This window comes from Tetrao urogallus, assembly GCF_951394365.1.
Source record: "Tetrao urogallus genome assembly, chromosome: Z".
In the NCBI taxonomy this organism is placed as follows: domain Eukaryota; kingdom Metazoa; phylum Chordata; class Aves; order Galliformes; family Phasianidae; genus Tetrao; species Tetrao urogallus.
In genome coordinates this window covers 62,315,844-62,337,429 of record NC_136816.1, presented here as the reverse complement: position 1 = coordinate 62,337,429, position 21,586 = coordinate 62,315,844, and the positions used below count along the sequence as shown (strand labels likewise).

Sequence of the window (21,586 nt, the reverse complement as noted above, 5' to 3'; positions counted from 1 at the left end):
TTTATTCAGAGCATCAGAACCTTTCCTTACACGACTGAAGAAAGAACTTAAAAGTATGATTGATAGCCGGTCCCACATCCTGTCATCTCCATCTCAATAGTTTAAACGCAAAGTTTTATCGAAGAGAACCCTTCCACTGTGAGCCACAGTAATATAACCCTGCGTTACAGGGATCGTGTGAGACACCACTTGAAGACAAGAAACTGAAGTTGTACCTACATACAAGACAGGCCACACAATTGCCCAGTTGAGAAGAGCTACAGTAGTTCTGAGAATTAAGCAGATACAAATTTCTTCAAATTTCTAACAGGAATTTCTGGACTGAAGCCAATTGGACTGCATTAGACTGTTCTTATCATCTGCAGTTAGCAGTGTGTCAAGGATGGAATCATAGACTCATCGTTGGCAAGAATTCCCATCCATTTCAAACAAAGACCAGGTTTCACTGTTTATATTAATGCCTTGATTTCTAAATTAGAGAGCAATCTTTCAAACTAAGCCATGAAGTCTATTTTGAAAAGAAAAATCCCCAAATAAGTTAAAATGTTTTATGGCAATTTATTGATTAACGCATCTTTAAATGCTAAAATTAAGTGCTAAATGAAAATGGAACTGCGGGTACAGCCAATTTACAAGATATTAACATTTTTGAGCAAATATATCTGATTCAGCATTTAAGGTCATTTTCTTAAACATTTCTTCTGCAGTTATGGTTTTTGTGTTACATGCGTGTTACCCATGACTGCAATCTGCATTTCAAAACTTCCTAACTATTAACACTTTAGTCGTCATTTTCAGGTTTTAACATTCAACTGAAAAACTGCACTATTAATTTCCACAATTTAAATGATAAAATTCGTACGAGGGTAGCCTGGAAAAACTTAGCTTATAGATGTATTTAAACTGCAATGTGAATTCTATACAGCATATAGTAAGTTAACATGTGATGTAAGCAGACATACCTAAGTATTAACTTTTTTGTTTTAAAGGTGTGCCAATTTCAGATTGCAGAATAACATGCAACAACCCAGCTCATGCTGCATATACTTCAAAGGATTCTCAGCCTGCAGTAGCCGTGCTGCTACTACACCATGGTATGAGCTAGCAAACCTGCACAGAGCAGCAGCTTGCTCACAGTGCTTCAGAGCAGTGATTAGTTTCAGGCCACTGCGTGGCATATCTTCTCAGCATCGTCTCTCTTGGCACTGCTGTGGTTTCAACTGCTCTACTTCCACCCCAGAGAGTTTTATTCATAACTGTGCTGCAGAGCACTTACATGTACTGAAAATTTCAACTGGTTGGATTTGCCAACATCTAATCAAATTTATCAATTACTGAATTTCATATTATAGCACATCAAACTTTGTTTAAAATCTCATTTACTGCTGAATAAAGGGGGAAGGAACAGCAGTTTTAATGCTTTACTGTTAGGAGACATTAACTGTTCCGATCAACTGAGGCACAAATGTAGACAGTGACCAACAAGTCATCCTTAGGTCACTGAACTTGTAAGTGTACATTTTCTTACAGTGCTCCAGATGTATGCATCACCAACAAGAAGGATAAAAATGACTGTGTAAATGTTATATAAATACTAATGTGCACTCACTGAAAATGTTACAAGCACTGCCCAAGGGGCGTGTGATTTCCTGTACCTGTATTAAGTTACTGAATAGCAGAAAGTCAGAATTCACTCCAGCTTCAAAGCAATATACCTAACTGCTCATAATCACTTCAGTCCCTAGGTAAATTGCATTTTGCAGGTATTTTTTTCAGCGCCTTTGTTAATTTAAACTGATTACAACTGGAAGCATCTGACTAAGATTTATGCATGCTTATTGCTGTAAAAGAAATAAGCCCTCCTTCAAAGTTATTGTGCAAGTATTTTAATAAGATTTGCACACATCTCAAAAAATTCTATTGTATGACTGCCTGGTCTTGGAGTTAAGTCAGCTGCCGAAGAATCAAGTGAAGAGGTCATTGATGAGGTAAGGGATGTATCTGCAGATTTTCCTTGTGCATCACCATCTGAATCTTTCTGACAAGATCTGTAGTTGCTCACAGAACCAGATCTCTGTGGAGTTGCAGTCCCAGACTTCGCTTCAATAATTTCATCTGAAAAGGACAGTGGAGAGTAAAAAATTAGTCACATCAAAACAGCCAGAAAAACAGCAAGACATCCTTCCCTTCTCAGACTTGATCTTATTTTTAAAATCTTCATTAATATATAAACAGCTCTTTGAAGTACATATAGTTACTGAAAATAAAAACTTATACAAGAAGCAATCACTACAATCATACAGAAGCAATCATCCTTATGCAAATTAGTACCACTTATGAGCTGTGCTTCAGGACTATCTGATGAACATTAGACCAGCAGCCATCATATTTTTCAGTCAGTAAATAATTTCAGAGGCTAACAGTTCAATTGATTTACCTGAATTATCTTTAAAGTTAACTTTATATGGTTATCTTGTTTATCTTGTTTAAGCCAAATAGCAGTTCGAACATTTTGTAGATGCTTTTTGCTAGCATCTACTTCATTTTTATTGTATTTGGTTATTTATTTAATATGTGTTTATTTAATATTAATAAATGGTTATTTATAAGTTTTATTGCTAATATTCTTAAGAGTAATTGATGCATTGATTGCTATTATTTACTAAAGTGAAAGACAAATTTAGTGTTTTATATACTCGGGACTATAGTTACAGCAACTTAAGCTTACCTTCCATATTAGAAAGAAATACTTTCATCTTAGAAGTAAGTTCTGCTGAAGGATCTCTTATCTTACTTTAGAAACTGAACTAGCTTGACTCACACTTGTCATTAAAACGTTCTTTCCACGAAAAATTAGTGAGTAAAGGAGGGACTGTCTTTTCAATCTGCCAAAGCTACTTGAAACTACAATCCCATAAAAGAAATACTGAATAGTTATTTGTGGCAAAAAGGAACATCAAATCAACTTCGTAACTGAAAGGACTGTCAAACAAGTCCATGGCTTTAAGTTGTTCTCAGGAGCTGAAAAGCAAGAATGCAACAGGCTGTCCTTTCTAAGCTGAGTGGCTCTAGGCAGTCTTCTACCCTCCCACTGTGTTGGTATTTTTCTTATATTACATATAATATATATAAAATAAAATAAATATATAATATATATAATTATATGTATTATATATTACATATAATTAATTATATATAATTATATATAATTATATTATATATTATATACATAAAATTTAAGAAAAATACCAAAACATTATATATATAATATATAATAATTTATTAATAGTGGTACAGGAAACTGATTAATACCTTTTGTCAAGTATCATTGGATCTAAGCAAGAAGTTGTATCATTCTAAGGGACAAAGGAAGAACAGTAGTGCTGAATTATATTAAACTGATCAAAGACTCTGCCTAAACCATCCTATACTGCAATCCAGAGAGTTGGACTCCAGCAAATCCTTTTTCCCTGCCTTCATGTTTTCCTAGGTATGTTACATAAACATAAACATGTTACATTGGCTGTAGATAATCTTTCTTTTTTCTACTCTGCCCCTAAAAATGTATTTAGACTGTAGCTCTTTTGTTCATTTTCAGGCAAATACCTAACTTACAGTTGTACTATCACTCTGTAAAGTATGATCTTGCTTAGGTTAAGCTACCAGCTTGGAAGACGTCAGTTACTGCATTTACAATTCCTAACTAAATTATCTTCTACTTCCACCAATGGTGCACTGATTTTGTCTTGCAGCTACATGCCCAGCAAGCTTCTCACTCCCTCCAACATTACACTGCTCAATGGCAGAAGAAAATCTTATGGCTAAAAGCAAAAAAATTCACGGATCAAGATAAAGATGTTCTGATAAGAGAATGAAAAAAAACAAGGTAATGGAAAGGTGATCACTCACGCCTCTCACAACATGACTAATGCCCAGCCAGTCTCTAAACAATGGCTACTTTCCCAAAATCTCCCTTGTCTGTTTTTTCATTGGTTTGTTTGGTTTTGGTTATTTTTTTGGCTAAACATGCTACTGTATGTCATAGAATAACCCTATGGTCTGTATGAATCACCTGTCTAGACTGTCTCCCTTTCCAACTTCTTGTTCACCCTTGGCCTATTCACTGGACACAGCAACATAAGGAGAAAAGGAAAGCCTTGATACACGGCTAATACTGCTCCACAATAGCCAAAACACTAGCATTATCAACACTTTTGGTCAAAAATCCGGAACACAACACTATACAGACTGCTATAAAAAAATACCATCTCAGCCACACTCAGTACAGTAATGTACAAATCAAGAAAGGACAGTACACCTACATGTCAAGCTTTATCTTCGCTAGGAAAAGATGTTCACATGCCTACCCCATATCTAAATTAACATTTAAATCTGGCCCTCAGAGGCAGGTTAAACTGATCTAAGTATTGCTTCTTCATAGCACTGTCCCTTTTAGCACCAGTGACATCAGTGCTGGTAGAGACATACAAAGCACTAACTCAGGAGTTGATATACCTATAGAGGGTTTTGAGAGAAGAACCAGCTAATCATTTGATCACAGGAGCACTAGAGCAAGGAGTAAAGAAACACTACAACTCAGATCTGGCTTTAACTGATAAAGGCCAACAGTTTAATTTACCTATTCACAAGCAAATTAAGACCCAGCATTTAGAACAATTTCCCTTAGTGCTCTATTAACACAAGTTTTTCCATACCATCAATGCTACGGAAGTCCAGTAAGTATGTTCTGCTGTCCACCTGATACAGTTGTAAACTCATTTTAGAATATGCACTTGTCACTGGATTCTTCCTTCGAACACGCAAGTAGTATGGATTTACAACCTAGTACAAAAGAGATTTGAGTTAGTTACCAGAACTGCTTGAGATGCAGAGCATACTGTTCTTATTTCATCTCACTTGCTTTTCAGGGTGCAGTTTTATGTGGCTTTTTTTTTTTTTTTTTTGTCACTAAGAAAAAAAAAAACAAAGCACATCCTCAAGGCCCCTGCAGAAAGGTAGACATGTTAACAAGACTTTTTTTCCTGTCAGCATAAATTGCCTCTTCCAAAACCATTCTTATACAGTAAGCAAGTAGTCAGTGTGCACACGCTCACAACTGTTTTCCTGCACAGGAATAGCACCAGAAAAATCAGGGAAGAAAACTCTAATTCTAATGTAAGAAAAAACAGCATTCCTTTTAATTTATGATACATACCAGGCAACTTGACAAATCAAGCATGCACTCTTGGAGTTTACGTTCTAAATTTAAGCAGTTAAGACTGCTTATGCAATATGCAATACATTTCCTGGAAACGACATACATATTCATTATTATCCAAGATTCATTAACATATGTTAATATCCCTTTGGGTGTGCCCAGTGGGAATTTAGGGTGGTCACAGACAACTTCCTTCATCCTCATTTTTCCATCTCCAAATTCCTCCTGATATCCCTTGGTTGATCTTTAGCTGTTTTCTTTTTCCCCCCGTTTGGCAAATTTTCATTGCTTGTTATGTCACAATGAGCGACTTTCCATCTTGGTACCCTATAACTCAAAACAATTTATATGAAACCCAACAAAAAGTCCTCACACCTGGTGGATGCAAAGACAAAAGCAGTCTATTGTGACTTCAGTGCTTCGGGGAACAAGGATTATTCAGAAAAACATGACTGTTCACATATTAAGCAAAGCTAAACTGGAAAGTTTTAGAACTAGCACACATTAATTTCTTTTTGCTAACCTAATATATTGGTCCTTAAACTAATGTATTTATCGCTATTGCTGAACCAGCCTACATCAGGAAGATGCAGTTTTTTAGACTTGTAGGCTATATAAAAACACAGCTCAAAATCTCCTGTTGCTTGTAGTAAATAAATTATATTCTTTTACCTTCCATTCATAATCCAGCTGCTTAATTGCTCGACAAACTTCAGCCATTATATCATTTGGTCGACTCTGACTCCGTATCCCCAAGTGCCACTTCGCTCTTCTTACACCTTGGTGTTTTGATTTCTGTGGATTCAGCTCATCAAGAGTATGGCGAGGCCGTGGTGCTTCAGCTACTAAGAATGGCACTCTCTCTGGATGAGGGCGAGACAGATGGTGATCATCAAGAAAAGAATCTGGCGGGCTTGTAGCCAGGTAGAAGTCTTTGGCCTCATTCATTATTCTTCTATTATCTATAATGAGGTGATAAGCAACTGCTAAAGGATCCTGATGATTTCGGCTATACAGACAACTTAGCACTTCCTCCTCGGTACATTCAAACTTCTCACATACTTCTTTTAAGGCTTCATCATCAATCATGGTAGAACTATATGAAGGGTCTTCGGGAAACAAGTATTTGGGAAGGTCCTGCTTAAACCATTCGTGTTCTCTAGATTTAAAAATAAACAAAGTGTAAGCCTGTACGTGGAGCAAACCTTCTTAGCAATAAATTATTTTTTAAAAGTTATATTTCATATGTACACAAAGAAATCACAACTGTCAGCCCAAGTGTCCCTTCTCTGTGCTTCCAACAAAGCAATCCGCACACTAGAGCAGCTGAAAAATTCTATAAAATAAAAAGCAAGCATTAATGGCTTCACAACATTTTCTTAAACATTCAGCTTTAAAGAAAATAAAAACCCACACTCTCTTTCCTAGAAATGTTGCAACTACCTGAGCTTTGAAAACTCCTTATTGTAACTCATCAGCTTGATGAGTATATGAATGGGTAGTTGTTTTTTTTCCTACTTCTAATATCTTTGATTTAAGAATATTTCAGCTGAAATTCTTATGCTGTCCTGCTAAAATTCTTAGGCTATGCCATCAAATGTCCCTCATACATACCTAACACAGTTAAGAAATCTTGATGGGTAATAATTTCTTTGACAGATATTCAAATGAGCATTTTTGAATAAAATCAATTGTGCTGCCCTTGAAAATCAAAAAAGTTGGAAAAGACCTCTGCAATCATCTAGCCTAATCATCCACCTACCAGCAATACTGCCACACGACCATGGTGCTGTCAGTTTTTTTTCCCCCCATTCAGAATCCCAGCTTGTCCCCAAGACATACAAAACTGACAGAAGGATATGGAAAATATCTCTACTGCTGTATTTATAAGATAGTTTTCATAGAAGGAAAAAAGCCAACATACAGATACTTTTTTTTTCTTCTATCATCTAGTAACCTATGTGCCTGGAGTAAGCTGCTTAACTAGCCAAATGATATGGCATGACAAGGTGTTACATACAAGAAAACTTTCAAAACTAAAGATCTGCTACAGATTGAAGAGCAGTTGCATTCATGAAGCTCTAGTTTCAGACTAATAAGTTGAGTAAAATATACTTTCATCAATAATGAACACTTTAGAAGCAGGAAATGCTTTTCTTATGTCACTACAAAGCACAGCCCAAGCGGAGTAAATGTGCCTAGAACATTGTTAGTATTAAAATGAACCACTCCTCTTGCACTTACACAGATATGGCCATGAAACAACTAAGATATTCAGTTAATTAGTCAGGTTGCCCTTTAAACTGACATGATGTCTTATGGATAAGTACACAATTGTTCAGGATTCAAAATCCACCCATGTTCTGCAACCAAAGTTTTTTTAACATCTTTCCCAATACTTGTTCTAGACTTAAGATGACTTAAATGGGCTAAGCTCCTATCCACTAAAGTTGTACAGCTCTTAGTTCTCAGTTTTTTGTTTTCTGATAGGACCTGGAAAAAACAATTTCTTTGTTGCAATGAAGTAGTGAAGGACATACATGATATGCGCCACATTTTTTTCTTAAGATGAAAAAACACAGACATAGTTTCCTAACTTCTAAGACTAGAAGCAGCAGCATCTTCACTAATATAGTATTTCAGTACCCTCTTCTTAGAACTCCTCACAAAGGAAACAGAAAAACCTAAAAGCATACTTCTTCCAGCAGCTTACCAAGTATCAATTCTTTGTTTTAAACATTTCATATCTGCCAAAGCAATCACCCACTTCGAAAATCACAGCCATCATGTGCTCCGGATTCAAATATATTTGTAGTTTTAGCTCATCAAAATTCTCTGTAGTTTTGTAGAACTGTAATTCTCAGTCTTAACACATTCATGCCAGGATTTTGAAGTCAGAACAAGAAGTGTTATCTTAACATGGAATATTAATCTGAACGTGTCTTTCTCAGAGTCTCCAGAAACATGATTTAAACAGTAATTATGCTGAATTGAGAGCGGTAATGTTTCCTCAGATATTTAAAGCACAGAGCAGTGGTTCTTAAGCCAAGAAGTTCTTTGTCCAGAAATCAATAGCGCTGTGCAGTTTTGCAAGTCATTCTGCAGCGACTGTATAAACACAGTTCTAAATCAAGTTTCTCAAAATTCCTATAGCATTTAACTGTGGTCTCCAATAGAAACTTTTTTGTCCAGGGAGATGAGAAACACTAAAGGCCAAATGACCAGAAGCTGATTTTTTCCTCTTGTACTGTAAAACAAGGATAAGTTATCTGACTAGTTTCTTTATATCGCATATGTGCACTAAGATGATAATTCTAGCATTCTTTCAACAGACATCAGTTAGTATTTTACCTAATGTCTCGGATTGTTGCTCTCTTCATTGGATCCACTTGCAGCATATGTTTCAGAAGACTAATGACAGATGGATTCAGGTACTGAGGGGTATAAAAGATACCATCGCATATCTTCTTAAAAAGTGTTGGCACGTGATCATCATCAAAGGGAAGTGTTCCACATAACAGTGCATAGAGAATAACCCCACTGCTCCAAATATCTACTTCTGGACCTGCATATAACCTGGGAAAAAGTTATTAGCGATTTCTGTTTAATACTTTAAAAAAAACCTTAAAACATTCCATGCTTGCTTACAATAATTGCACAAACTTAGGGATAACTAATCTGCAAGTACTTTAACATTCTGGATTACATGCCACACCTCTCCCCTTTTTCAAATACATACGGAAAGCTAGGGAGCAAGTATGTAGCTTTCCCCTTTATTATGTATAAATACTCCACAAATACAATTTAAGACAATGGTCAACTGAAAAAAAGACTTGTTTCTAATACCACAAAGCCTGTGTTATATGTTGCATAGATTCCACTAAAACAATGTTAACAAGATCATCCATCTATTCTCTAAATCTGAGATGCTAAAAAAATTCAAGGAAAGACCATTTACCTAGACTTACCACATCTATGCTACTGCCCAGATAAAAAAAAAAAAAGACATTTGGCCTACCGTCAACAACAGATGATATTAGGGTAGCTGTAAACAATAGACTTGACAATGACAGTCCAAAAAAAGTGGAAGTTACGTTCAGGCTGAATATCCATTCTGCAGCGGATATTTCATGGCCACTCAACTTCGCTGAAGACGCCGTCTCTAATTCTATCCATACCTCTACTTCCTATATGAGGCACATCGCACATACTAGATTTGGGGCATTAGACATCACCTCCAACTTACAGGAGCTATTCAAAGCTAGTTCAGAGAAGCCTTATACAGTTATGAAAAATTATTAAGACAATTAACAGCTCAGCACAGTTTCTTCACATCAAGCTGATAAAGAATTATGCAGCCTTTAGAATAAAGCAGTAAAGTAACCAAAGTACATGCACACATGTATCCAATTAAAAAAAGAAAAAACCTACCTTCCTGAAATTACTTCTGGTGCAGCATAGTTAGGAGAACCACAGCTCGTTCTTAAAAATTCTCCATCAGACATCATATTTGATAGACCTGAAAGTGCATAAGAGTAACTACTAAAAATTCAGAGAACAAAATGGTTTCACACTGTATATAGCATCTAGAACAAATCACTAGTAATTTGACAGAAGTTAACAATTTATCTAAGCTGGTAGGCACATTTCTGTGGAACCACTGAAGTTTCAGGCATGAGAATATCATGTAATCCTATACCCCATATCCTGTTTAGTTTATCAGAAAATACCAGACAAAAGTTACCACTTCTGGAATAGCTGTGGAGAGTGTTGTCCTTTTTCCTCAGTGGAAGCCTCAACAAGATTACTGCAGTCCTGAGAACTCAATTAGAGAGGAGGCATTATACCCTTTTACCAGGGAAAGGCCAGGAGATGGAAGTACACAGCCTGACCAACTCTGACACTGCCACACATGAAGCTAGTATTAAGCTCTCATTTAATAAGCTAGTCATGATTTACTGAGTGCTGTGCTTTTGCAGATGCTTCTGTCATGGAAAGAGTTTTTACTGTTTTTGTTTTTTTTAAGTTGCTGTGTTTTATTTCTTCAAGTAAGTAACTGTATCACAATTTCTATGCAAGAAATTACTAGGATTCACAAGATGCACATACTTGAACACTTCAAAGAGCAGATATTATGTACTATTTCTAATAGGAGATACATTGTGATGACACAGCTGTATAGATACCTTACTATTTTCATACAGTCAGGTTTCTTCATTCAGATGATTATTCAGAACTAGCTACCAGTCTCATCACCAATTCTGTCACAAACGGCTCATACAAACTATCAGATTCTCTGACTAGTTAGGCACCCATGTAACAAAGAGCTCAGGTGTTTGTAAAATCACCCATTTTACTTTTTACACTACATTTTTCTTCCCCAGTCACATCTTTGGAATTCACATTTTACTGAATAATATGCTTTTTAAATATAAAGAACTGTCCTTGCACTGTACTTCCAAGAGTGCTGAATATCTGCTTTTTACAGATGGAAGAACAAGCAATAGAAAAGTTAGTTTGCAAGTGGTAATGTGGGGAACTAAGTCTTATTTCAGAGAATTATTGTAAAGCAAAACGAAAGACGACAGCTCTTGGTAACAAAAATAACAGTAACAAAAAATACCTGATTTGAAAAAGAAGAAAGCACAAGGAAAAGCAAATTCCACAGATTCCCAAGAACAGTATTTTCTCTTGCATTCATGCTCTTCACAGATTTTATCTCACCATACAGGACACTCAAGTAACCAAATATTAAGTATATTCCACAGCAACTAGACCTAAATAACACAAAAAAATATTTCTAGGGTGATATTAATGCTTACCAAAGTCAGCTATCTTGGCATTCATGTGTGCATCAAGCAACACGTTTTCAGGCTTTAGATCTCTGTGAACTACCATGTGCCTGTGACAGTAATCCACACCAGAAAGGATCTGCTGGAACAGACGTCTACTTTCCTTCTCATCAAGCTAGAACAAGAATTTTAAACAAATCTAAGACAGTGGAAGATGACTTTTTCATTTATATTAATTACAGAAAGTTTTCCAATGACCTAAAGCTATCATCTATAGTTTTGATACTTTACACAGCACATCTCTGTGGCAGAAAATTTCACATCTTACATCATTTTCCTTCTGCCACAGCTCTAAAATGGGCAAGATAAAACAAGATCCACCTGCTCATTAGTCACTGACATTTGTCAAACATTCTTTGGAAACTAGTTAAGTAAACTAGGAACATCATCACCCAAACTTTTATTCTGTCTAACTGAAATACCAAGGTACTTCAGTACTTAAGTACATAATAAGATTTAAATAAAACAAAAGATGCTGACAGTTAGAGGCAGTAAATTTTATATAAAATGTATGCTCTTAATGGCAGCTTTGCTCAAATAGCAGACTTAGTTGGACATTCCCATGGAACATGCCCTGCAATATGTCAAAGTTAGCCAGGATGCTTTTAGTTATTTGTTAGACTAAGCTTTCTAGATAGTTTGTCTTAGGGGACATTAGAGAATTAACAGAAACCTGTAAAAGAGGGCAATAAGGGCAATATAGCAGCTTCTCAATAATGGAAATAATGCTTTACAAAGTGGAAAAAAAACAGCATGACAGGTACATGTGAAGATCATGTTAACATGTTCTGAAAAAAAAAAAAAAAAAACATTGACAAAGATGAAACCATAAAATATCTTTATTTTAACTGCTAGCAGCAAAAATAATGCTGAATACATAAAAACAAACCATCACTTAATAGGAATGTTGCAAAAGCAAAAACAGAAGGCAAGTCATTGATCTGTAGAATTGAACTACTTCTTACCCTTCCATTTTTACAGATATAATCAAACAGCTCTCCTCCTGAAACGTACTCCATCACCATGAAAATGTCGGTTGGGGTACTGATGACCTGGTACCTGATACAGAAAAGTATCTATTAGTTTAAGTACTCAGTATGAGAGGTTACACCTGTTTAAGCACTTTAAAATATATTTCTGTGTAACACTTCCCACAGTACTGGTTTTATCAGTCAATTTACAATCACTGCCATAACAATTTCTCATCAGCTGTTTCCTCACTTTTTATTTAGGGAGGCTGCTGTTGTGAAGACTAGCAGAAAATTTATATTCCCCCACCAAGAAATTTTGAAGTCTCACTACAAAGGAAATGATATTTTAATCTTTTAGAAAGAAATTACAGTGCAACCTCACTTCTAACATTACCTTTCGTGATTTTCCCTATAGTTGTGAAAACAATAAGCTGTATACTTCAGGCAATCATGAACAACAGTTCATAGTTGAAATTACCACAGTGATTTCCACTTTTTGGGTAGAGAGACTGTGAAAAATGCTGGAAGATAAACCTCTCATGATCTCTGAAAATAAGCCAGTCCACATCTCTTGGAAGATGCAACCATACTTCTCTTCAGTCAGTTCATTTTTCTAGTTACAGAAAAGGCAACTGCAGAACACAACAGTTACACACCAGTAACATAAGCAAGGTCAAACTCCACAGAGTGGATGACTTAATGCAGGAGGAAGAATTTTTACAGAAGAAAACACAAGCCATTCTATTACTAGAGTCTAAAGAACAGGGAGGAGACACTTCCGAGGTTTTTAATTAAAGCATGGTATAGAAAAGAAGTCTTGCAAAGATAGATCTAAAGTTATAAATACTGATAAATCATTTTATAAAGTTTTTAATAAAGTGTTCCAAATTAGAAGTTGTCTTATTTATCATTAAGCAGAAAAAAACTGTTTACTTTCACCCCACCAGTTCCCCAGTCCAATTTCTAAGAGCGTAAGCAGCATAACCCTAAGTTACCAGCGAGTCTGGACACGAGTATCAGTTATAGCTCAAATGGCATTTTTTACACAGGATAACAACCCTTCAGCTTTGGAAAGTCAAGACAAACAGTTGAAAAGTTGAGTATAATTAATCTTTTCTGTCATCTCCTACATCTTGATCCTTCCCTTCACATGCTGAAGAGAAAGAATTTCGCACCACTATTCACTGAGTAATTGTTTACTTGAAAACAGTTAAGCTGATTTAAGAGCTACATATTACTATTCTGCCACATATCTTGGCTAGTATATTGAAAATTTGTTTTGGCAGCAGATATGTGTTTTGGACTTGTTCTTGAACTTTTAACTGAAGAAAGTTACTGAGATGATCTGGAAATCTGATTTAGAACCAGTTTATGTGTCACTGTTAAACCTAAAAGAAACCTAAACCAAAAAGAATCTGTCAGTGGTATCCTGATCCTAATAGAAGTCTGACAATAAAAGAATAAACTACCACTCCACAATTAAGAGTGAGAATCATCTACACTCTAGATGTACCCTAATATATGCGTAGGCAGGCTATATCAAAAGCCAAAAATCAATGGCATTTGTATCTAGTCTTAGCAAATAAATTACAGAGCGTCTCGCCTAGGACATAGTTAGCTGTACTCTGAACCCTACTGATGATTGCCTAACAGATAGGCAAGCAACGACCTTTTTGCATACTAGACAAGTGATAACAGCTATATCAAAGAATTCTGAAATATCAGATCACACTTAATAGACTGCACATCCTTAATTCAGAAGAATTTTGCAGAGGCATCAACACCAGAGAAATCGCAGGTAACTGATCAGCATGTTGTTAAAAAATATTGAGGGGAAAATACAGTAAGCTTCCTATAGAAGTACACTTTACAACCTTGCTCTTAACTTGATTCTAGGCCAAAAACAAACAAACAAAAAAAACAAATACAATTAGAAAAATAACATTAAAGCACACTTCCCTTACCCCCAGAGAAGATCAGTGTTGTGAAAATGCATAACAGGGGATACTGAAAATTGAATACTGCTTCTTAGAAGCTAGTTAGTTCCCTAAAAGCTACTGCTAATACTACTGCCCTTTGGACACATTTCAAGTCAGTGAGAGCAAAAGAGATTATTGCTTAAATAAATCCGATTATAGCAAATAAAACTTACAGCTTAATTATATGAGGATGTCTGAAGAGTTTGAGGTTCTGAATCTCCCTGCGAATTTTTCCTACAACATCAAGGCTGCGAATCTTCTGTCGATTCAGAATCTTCACTGCAACTTTATGTCCAGTTAACTCATGTTTGCCAACTACAAGGAACAAAACAGAATTTAGTGAGATTTTTCAATTGCTCCATAAAGGACATTCACTAAATCATTTCAAATACAGCCAAGAAATACCACAATAAAGATACTAAATATTCCACAAATCCCCATTACCTTTAGCGAGTTTGAAGACCACATGGCACATCATTTCTGCTGTACCCCAAATACTTCTCTCAATTCTACTGAGACCTTAAATCTCACACTTGGAACTCTTGCAGTATGACTGAATTTTTGCACAATTGCAAGCAAAACATTTTTGCATCCCAAACCACTGCCATCCTTGTTAAGGAGGAAGACCATTTCATTTCTCTGTATGACTCAATCTGAGTTTGCTTGATAATCCTCTCAGACATGCTCTCCCTGCAGCTTTTCTACTCAGACAGCAAGCATTGCTGTTACTAAAATGACTATTTCCTTTCCCTCAAGAAAGGAAAATTGCTGTTTCAGCAATCAGAATTATTGCTAATAGTATCCAATCTTGAAATATTTATCTGTCTTTGTAGCAGTTTTATCCTATAGGACCTTATGTAGCAAGCAAGTACATCACACCAGAGTTTCATTGTATAAATGGCAATACATAGATGAAATGCACAAAATAAAATCCAATGTTAACTATGACAAGCAATCTCTTACATTTCTAAGTTTCTCTCCATTTCTAGAAGAATTTTTGTTTCAGAGGAAGTTGGTAGCGTAAAACATTAAATTCCTTAAGTTTGCAGGTACATTTGGAAAAGACCACAACAAAGTTACTAAGAAAATGCAATACCAGATCACAGACATACTACAGAACGTAAGCATCTCTCTCACCATAAGACTTGAATGAGTGCCTGCGGAAATTTATGCAGATATCCAACACTGCTAGTATCACAACTACATCCACTTCAGTTCAGTTGCTATTCAAAGTCCTGCCTTCTAAAGGCAGACCAGATTCCAGGACACCTAAATGGTTCATTTTTGTCCACCTGAGTGACAGGTACCTCTGCAGAACACAGGGACTCACCCACATGCACGTACCTCTTCACTGAAGAATTTATCTAAAACCCAAGCTTTATTTAAATACAACCATGGGAAGGCCATGATAAGCAATTTAATGTTTTTTTAATAACTCCATGCTGAAGAACCAGTTCCTATGTATTATACATCACATATAATAAATTTATCTGCAAAGCCTTCAATAATTTTGCATTTGTTATTTTACAGTGCAGCTAGTTGAACTGGAAGCACTTATCTTGCTTTTAGAAAAAGAAAACATTAGTGAAAATGTCAAGTCGAGCAGAGAATCAAGGACTGAAACGGTATTCTGATGATAAAGCTACGGACCAGTGGTATATGACTGCCTACCTCTTCTGAAAGGCACAGTTCCTTCCTGGATTAATAGTCTGCTGCAGCAATACACAAAAATCTTTCTGCGTTCAAGAGTTAATTTTGGCAGAATTATAAGAAGTCTATCAATCATTTGTAGCTCTCTACACTGAGTTACAAATCCAATGCAAGTGAGACAAAAAATCATAGTAGAGACAGATGTCAATAAACCTCAATATTGTTTTTGTAACAAAAAGATGATTACTTTGTAAAACAAAGCAGTTTGTAAGAATTCCAGCAGAAAAATTACAACACAGTGGATTGTGCAAGTCCCTGAGCCACCCTGACAGGGTGGTGGGATACATTCTGTACCTGATAAGGCAGGTAGGCTCACTCCAACTGCGCTGTGGGGAAAACAGAAAACAAGCCTCCTCTGATTCTGAAAAGCCATTATCTAAAAAGCAACAGAATAACCAAAACACTGTGCAAGAATGTTCACAGCACTGAGCAATGCAGGATAGCATACACATTTGAGCAATTACGCAGGTTAGCACATATTCAGTTCTGGCGTACACGGTCTCATCTATCAGTAAATTTGTTTCATTTATGATTTGCCAGTACGCCCTAGATGAAAACAAGCTTTTCCGCCTCTTTAGCACTGTTTGACAACTTCAAATAAATTACTGAAATGAAAACATAGCAGCTTTCCACAAGTACAGAAAGATTCCAAAACCCTGAGAAGTCTTTAGGAAATGAACAAGTCTCTTCAGAAGTTTTTGCCCCTCTGCCCTTTTTTCCCCTCAAGTTTAAGTTTGTATGAAATCTAGCTTTAAGATTGGAGTTTCCAATAATCACCTTCATGAAATAAGAGTGATTCTTGCAAATGTTATCCACAGAGAATACATGGCACCAGACAACCACCACAGATCACATACTTCAAATACTAGACAGCACTCTTCTCAGAAAAAGTCTTTCATTCTTCCCAGATAAAACTAATCTTCACTGCCTAATGTAATAGCAAACACAAGTGTTTCTACATGCTTTAAAAAACGTCAAGGTAGAAAGATTTGTTGTTTTATTTCACTACTGTAAGGTAGCTTATATATCAGATGAGAGCTGATCTGTAATTCCACAAATAAGCAGTCAGATGTCCACATGCCATAAAATATAACTTTAAGATGGAGCAGTTTAAAGTTTATTGGAACTGCTCGCTACTTTTGAACTCAACGCAAGAATGGAACTGAAAGGAAGACCTCAGATGATAACATCATGCATAGCCCATAGAAAACCAAGAAGCCAGTGTTATCTTTCTGTAAGCTACTCTGTATTACCTCTTAGCATAAGTTTTATCAAGGGGCTGGCTTACAATTTAGAAGTATATTTAGGTTGGTCAAGTTAATCATTCTAGTACTCCACCAGTCTTAAAAAATAAAAGCATTGCAAAGAAATGTCCCTTTGTATACCTAACATACTTCACTTTATTCTTTGATAATAGACTCCGGGTTGATAACCATCTTGGCTCGAAAAACCTTTATGATCACCAGATCCAACTATAATGTGACCACTGGAGTCCCATCATTAAACTATGTTCCTTAGTGGCACATTCACACATCTCAAATACCTGCAAGGATATGGACTCCACCTGAGCAGCCCTTTCCAATACTTGCCCATTTTCTCAAGGAAGAAATTCTCGCTGATATCTTATGCAAACCTCCTCAGTGCAACCTGATACCATTTCCTCATGTTCTATCACTAATGCAAGTTTCAATATGGCTATGCCCAGCAGCAATTTTTCAAAGACACTTAGAGATAGATCTTTAAAGTTGCAACAACTTCAACCACAGTTTCAGCTGTTTAAGTGCAGAGATATTTGTCTAAATTCAGGTCAGTAGGCCTTCAGCTGGAAAAGAAAAACAATCTCAAGCCACAGGAAGTATGATGTTCTTATGAGATTATGTATGAGTTACGGGCACACTGAGGAGCGTCTCTTTGGATGTCCTCTGCAACAGGAGGGCAACTGGAGGTAGAAGCAGCAGAAATACACAGCTGTGCAATACACAGGGAGCTCTCACTAAAACCTGGGCTTTACTGTCACATGTAATTATATAGCCTCCATCTGGCAGGTCTGGTATTTGCTGGGTGGTTCTCACTTGGCATACCTGAAGCTGTATAAAACGCAGAAGACTTGCAAAATCTTTGGCATAGGAGACCACAGAAGGTGAAATTTAATCGCAGGAGCATTAGGTTGCCTCATTTGATGTTTGGAATAGATATTTTAGTAGTCATAAAATCACTAAGGTTGGAAAAGACCACATGTAATCAAACACATTGCCAGAAACCAACAATCTAAGCCAAGGCTCAGTAGAGATAGCACCCTTTAAAATTAAAATAAATAACGTCATTACTAACTTGAAGAAAAAAAAAAACAGTAGTTAATGCAGTAAATTAACAACAAAGCATAACAAGCAAAGACATATTACTTAACAAATATATCAGAGAGCAAACTCACATTCACTGTTCCCTCTCAAGTTTCAACAAGGCCTGTTTACATCATTTTTGCAGTTTATACAGATCAGTGTTCTTGGCCTAGTTTTAAAGGTTTGGACAAATATTTTGTATTTACAACCACAAACAGTATCCTCACTCTCATTAGAAATCACTAGATGTCTGACTACTCCTTATGAAATCTAACCATCTGGAACATGTAGAACTAAAATTCTGCCTTTGGATTCAGCAGAAAACATGATCAATTTTTAAAAAAGACAACACTAAAACAGTAATCATGGAGTGGCTTGGGTTAGAAGGGACCCTAAGGATCATCAAGTTCCAACATCCTTGCCACAGGCAGGGCCACCAGCATCAGGTTGCCCCATCCAACCTGGGACGGAACACCACCAGGGATGGAACACCCACCACCAACCTGGGCAGCCTGTTCCAGCGTCTCACCACTTCCTCTGTAAAGAACTTTCCCCAGATATCCAAAATCGCTAAGGTTAGAATGAGTGTTTTATGTCAAATGCTTGTATAATTTAAGTGAGAATGTACTTCACAAAACTAATTTACTTCCAGCAGTCTTTTTTGCCTTTCATGTCAGTGGTATTTTTATTTTGCCTGGATGTGAAAGGCAAAAAATGCTAGAAGCAGTAGTCTTCTCCATGAACGCCCATCTCAGGCACAGTCACATGAACTAAGTAATTAACTCAGGATCACAGAACCAAATTAAGAGTTAAAGAGGCAGAACATCACATCAGTAGCAACCACCTGTGATAATAAAGCCAAGACCAAGCAAAAAGACGAATTCATCTGACAACTAGTGTAACAGTGGGAAATCTTTGATAGTTACTCACAGACCTTTTTCCAACTCATTTTTAGGGCTGCCACTGCCATTAAATACCCTCTCCCAAGAAGACTGCGTAGCTTAACCCAATTTAATGTGGCATCATAGCAGATACCATGAAGAAAATCAGCTCTGCATCAGCTGAAGCCATGACAAACACCACAAACTCAAAGAAAATCCTAGCTGAATAAAAACAGGACAAGCTTTTTCTTATAGCATAAGCTCTCACTGCCAAGTAGGGAAACCTTATCAGAGCCACCGAAAAAGGCAGAGGAATTAAAGAAGCCTTTAACTCTTTTCCTGGTAGGCATCATACTTTCTACATGCTGTTTACAGCCTCCCTTGTGCAAGTCTGAGCTGTAGAGAAACTTTAGTTACCACCAGCCTCAGCATTAAGACTTCCCATACATCTATGTCAGCAGCAGCGCTCGTTACTCAAATAATCTCAAGTTGTTGGTTGGTTTTTTTTTTGTTTTTTTTTTTAATGCTTTACCCTCTGCAAAGCAAGAAAACTCGTCATCCTTATAAGAACGTCAAGTATTTGTGGGACAAAATGCAATCTCGAGGGCAGCACTGTCTATACGTCGGCCACCTCCGTTACAAATGCGCTCATACTTGCAGCGCACAGAGGAATTCTGCCCCGGGTACGATATCGGCCAACGGAAGAGAAATCCCCCACCCGAAGAGCCGCCCCGCCCCACCCCGCCATGCCGGCTGCCGCCACCACGACCCGGCCGCCGCTCACAGACAGGGCTATCGCCCGCGGCCACACGAGCCAAGACTCAGAGCCCAGACCTCGCGGCACCCCGCGATACAGCGGCCACCTCCCCGCCCGACAGCGCGGCCAGCCGCCGGCTGGGGCTCCGGCAGCCCTCTACGCCCCCAGCCACGTCCCGGCTGGCAGCCAGCCCCAGCCCCAGCCCCGACCCAGAAGGAGAAGACGGCGCAACGGCTCACCCTTGACTTTGCCGAAGGTGCCGACGCCAAGCGTGTCGCCTAGGATATAGTGCCCAATCTTCACTCGCCCGTGCTCGTGCTTCTGTTTATCTGCCGCCGCCATCTTGAGCCAAGAGCCGAGTCTGCGCATAGTGCTGGGCCGGGCCCCCGGCGAGGAGGAGCGCCCGCCCACAGCCGGCCCCCGGAAGTGAGCGCCACATTTCTCCCTTCCCGCCTTCCGCCGGCGTGAACTATTTCCGGTAGGGGGCGAAGGCGGCGTGCTCTGCTACTTCCGGGTTGAGTGCGGTTGTTGGCTCTCGTAGGTCTTCATGGCACTGTCGTGAGGGGATATCTTCGCTGCGTACCTGCTCTTAATTCAGAAACGGCCCAGCCGTGGCTCAGCAACGGGCGGCCTTTCGGCTTGTAAGATGAAGAAGGCTGGCAGAGCCATGTTTCTGTCACTATGTTGTACTCTGCCTGCTCCCTCAGAGAGGTAGCTGAGAAGGGTTAGCTGCCACCAAATCAGTCCTCCTGCTCCCATGGCAGCAAATTCAGCCTTCAGAACAAACAAGCCTGTCAAGTCTTTGCATTTCTAATCAACATCACAGATTAAACCTGTTAGTTTTTCTCACCTATCTCCCTTCACCTGGGCCAAATCCAGAGCCAGCAGAATTCCAATGGGAATAGGTGAGTGGGACCTTCCTGAGATGGAAACAGAACTGCCTTACCCACTCATTTACGATCAGTGCAGTGGTGCTTCTGGCCCTGAGAGTCCACCTGCCTGCTGCTCTGCCTTGATGCACTTTTTACATACCACAGACCAACAGCTATTCTTGCCTGCAAACATTATTTTCAAATTGTTTTCCTACCATGCCTTCAGATGGAATTAGAAGAAGAGCATCAATTAGGTTGTCCATACTGTGGTCCAGAGGAGGGCCACAAAGATGGTGAGAGAGCTGGAGAACCTCTCCTATGAAGACACTGAGGGAGTTGGGTTTCTTCAGCCAGGAAAAGAGGAGCCCTGGGGAGATCTCATTGCAGTCTTGCATTACTTAAAAGAAGCTTGCAAGTAGAAGGGAGAGCAATTATCTAATAGTGATAGGATAAGGGGAAGTCCTTTAAATGGTGGGAAATTTAGGGTTAAACGTGGCAAGGCACTGGCACACATTACCAAAAGAAGTTGTGAATGGCCCATCTCTGAAGGCATTCAAGCCCAGGTTCAACAGAACCCTGGGCAGCCTGACATGGTGGGTGGCAACCCTGCCCATGGAAGGGTTAGAACTAGATAGTCTTAAAGACCTAAGCCTTTCTGTGATAACTGGGCAGTTATTTGTCCTGGGAAGATCACTGACTCAAGGGGAATGTTACTGCCAGACCCAAACCAGACTAAGTGAGTGACAGCAAATGAAATGCTTTCTCCTGCCTCACTGAAGCACAGCCACTGAACTATTAGCAAGCACAAGCATAGCACTAATTTACTTGAATATCAATTCCATAATCTAATGAGGCCTCAGCTTGAAAGTGCTAACATTACAAGGTATTTGATGTTGATTTATATAAACTTACCACCTTTTTACTGTATGACATTTTATTCGCCACCATTACCTCCTACTCCAGCAGCAGAAGAGTAAGTATCAGGGATAGACATTGTATTTTGAAAA

At 38.0% G+C, this 21,586-nt stretch overlaps 1 protein-coding gene across 1 annotated transcript; it reads right to left on the bottom strand.

The window, feature by feature from the left end:
- Nucleotides 1-1,870: 1,870 nt before the first annotated feature.
- Nucleotides 1,871-20,076, bottom strand: PRKAA1 (protein kinase AMP-activated catalytic subunit alpha 1; the record flags this gene model as incomplete). Its single annotated transcript, XM_079548907.1, has 9 exons — nucleotides 1,871-2,115; nucleotides 4,716-4,842; nucleotides 5,891-6,377; nucleotides 8,570-8,794; nucleotides 9,650-9,737; nucleotides 11,041-11,185; nucleotides 12,036-12,129; nucleotides 14,194-14,335; nucleotides 19,947-20,076. The coding sequence occupies 9 exons, from the start codon at nucleotides 20,074-20,076 to the stop codon at nucleotides 1,871-1,873; spliced, it is 1,683 nt and encodes a 560-aa protein (XP_079405033.1).
- Between the last annotated feature and the right edge of the window lie 1,510 nt (nucleotides 20,077-21,586).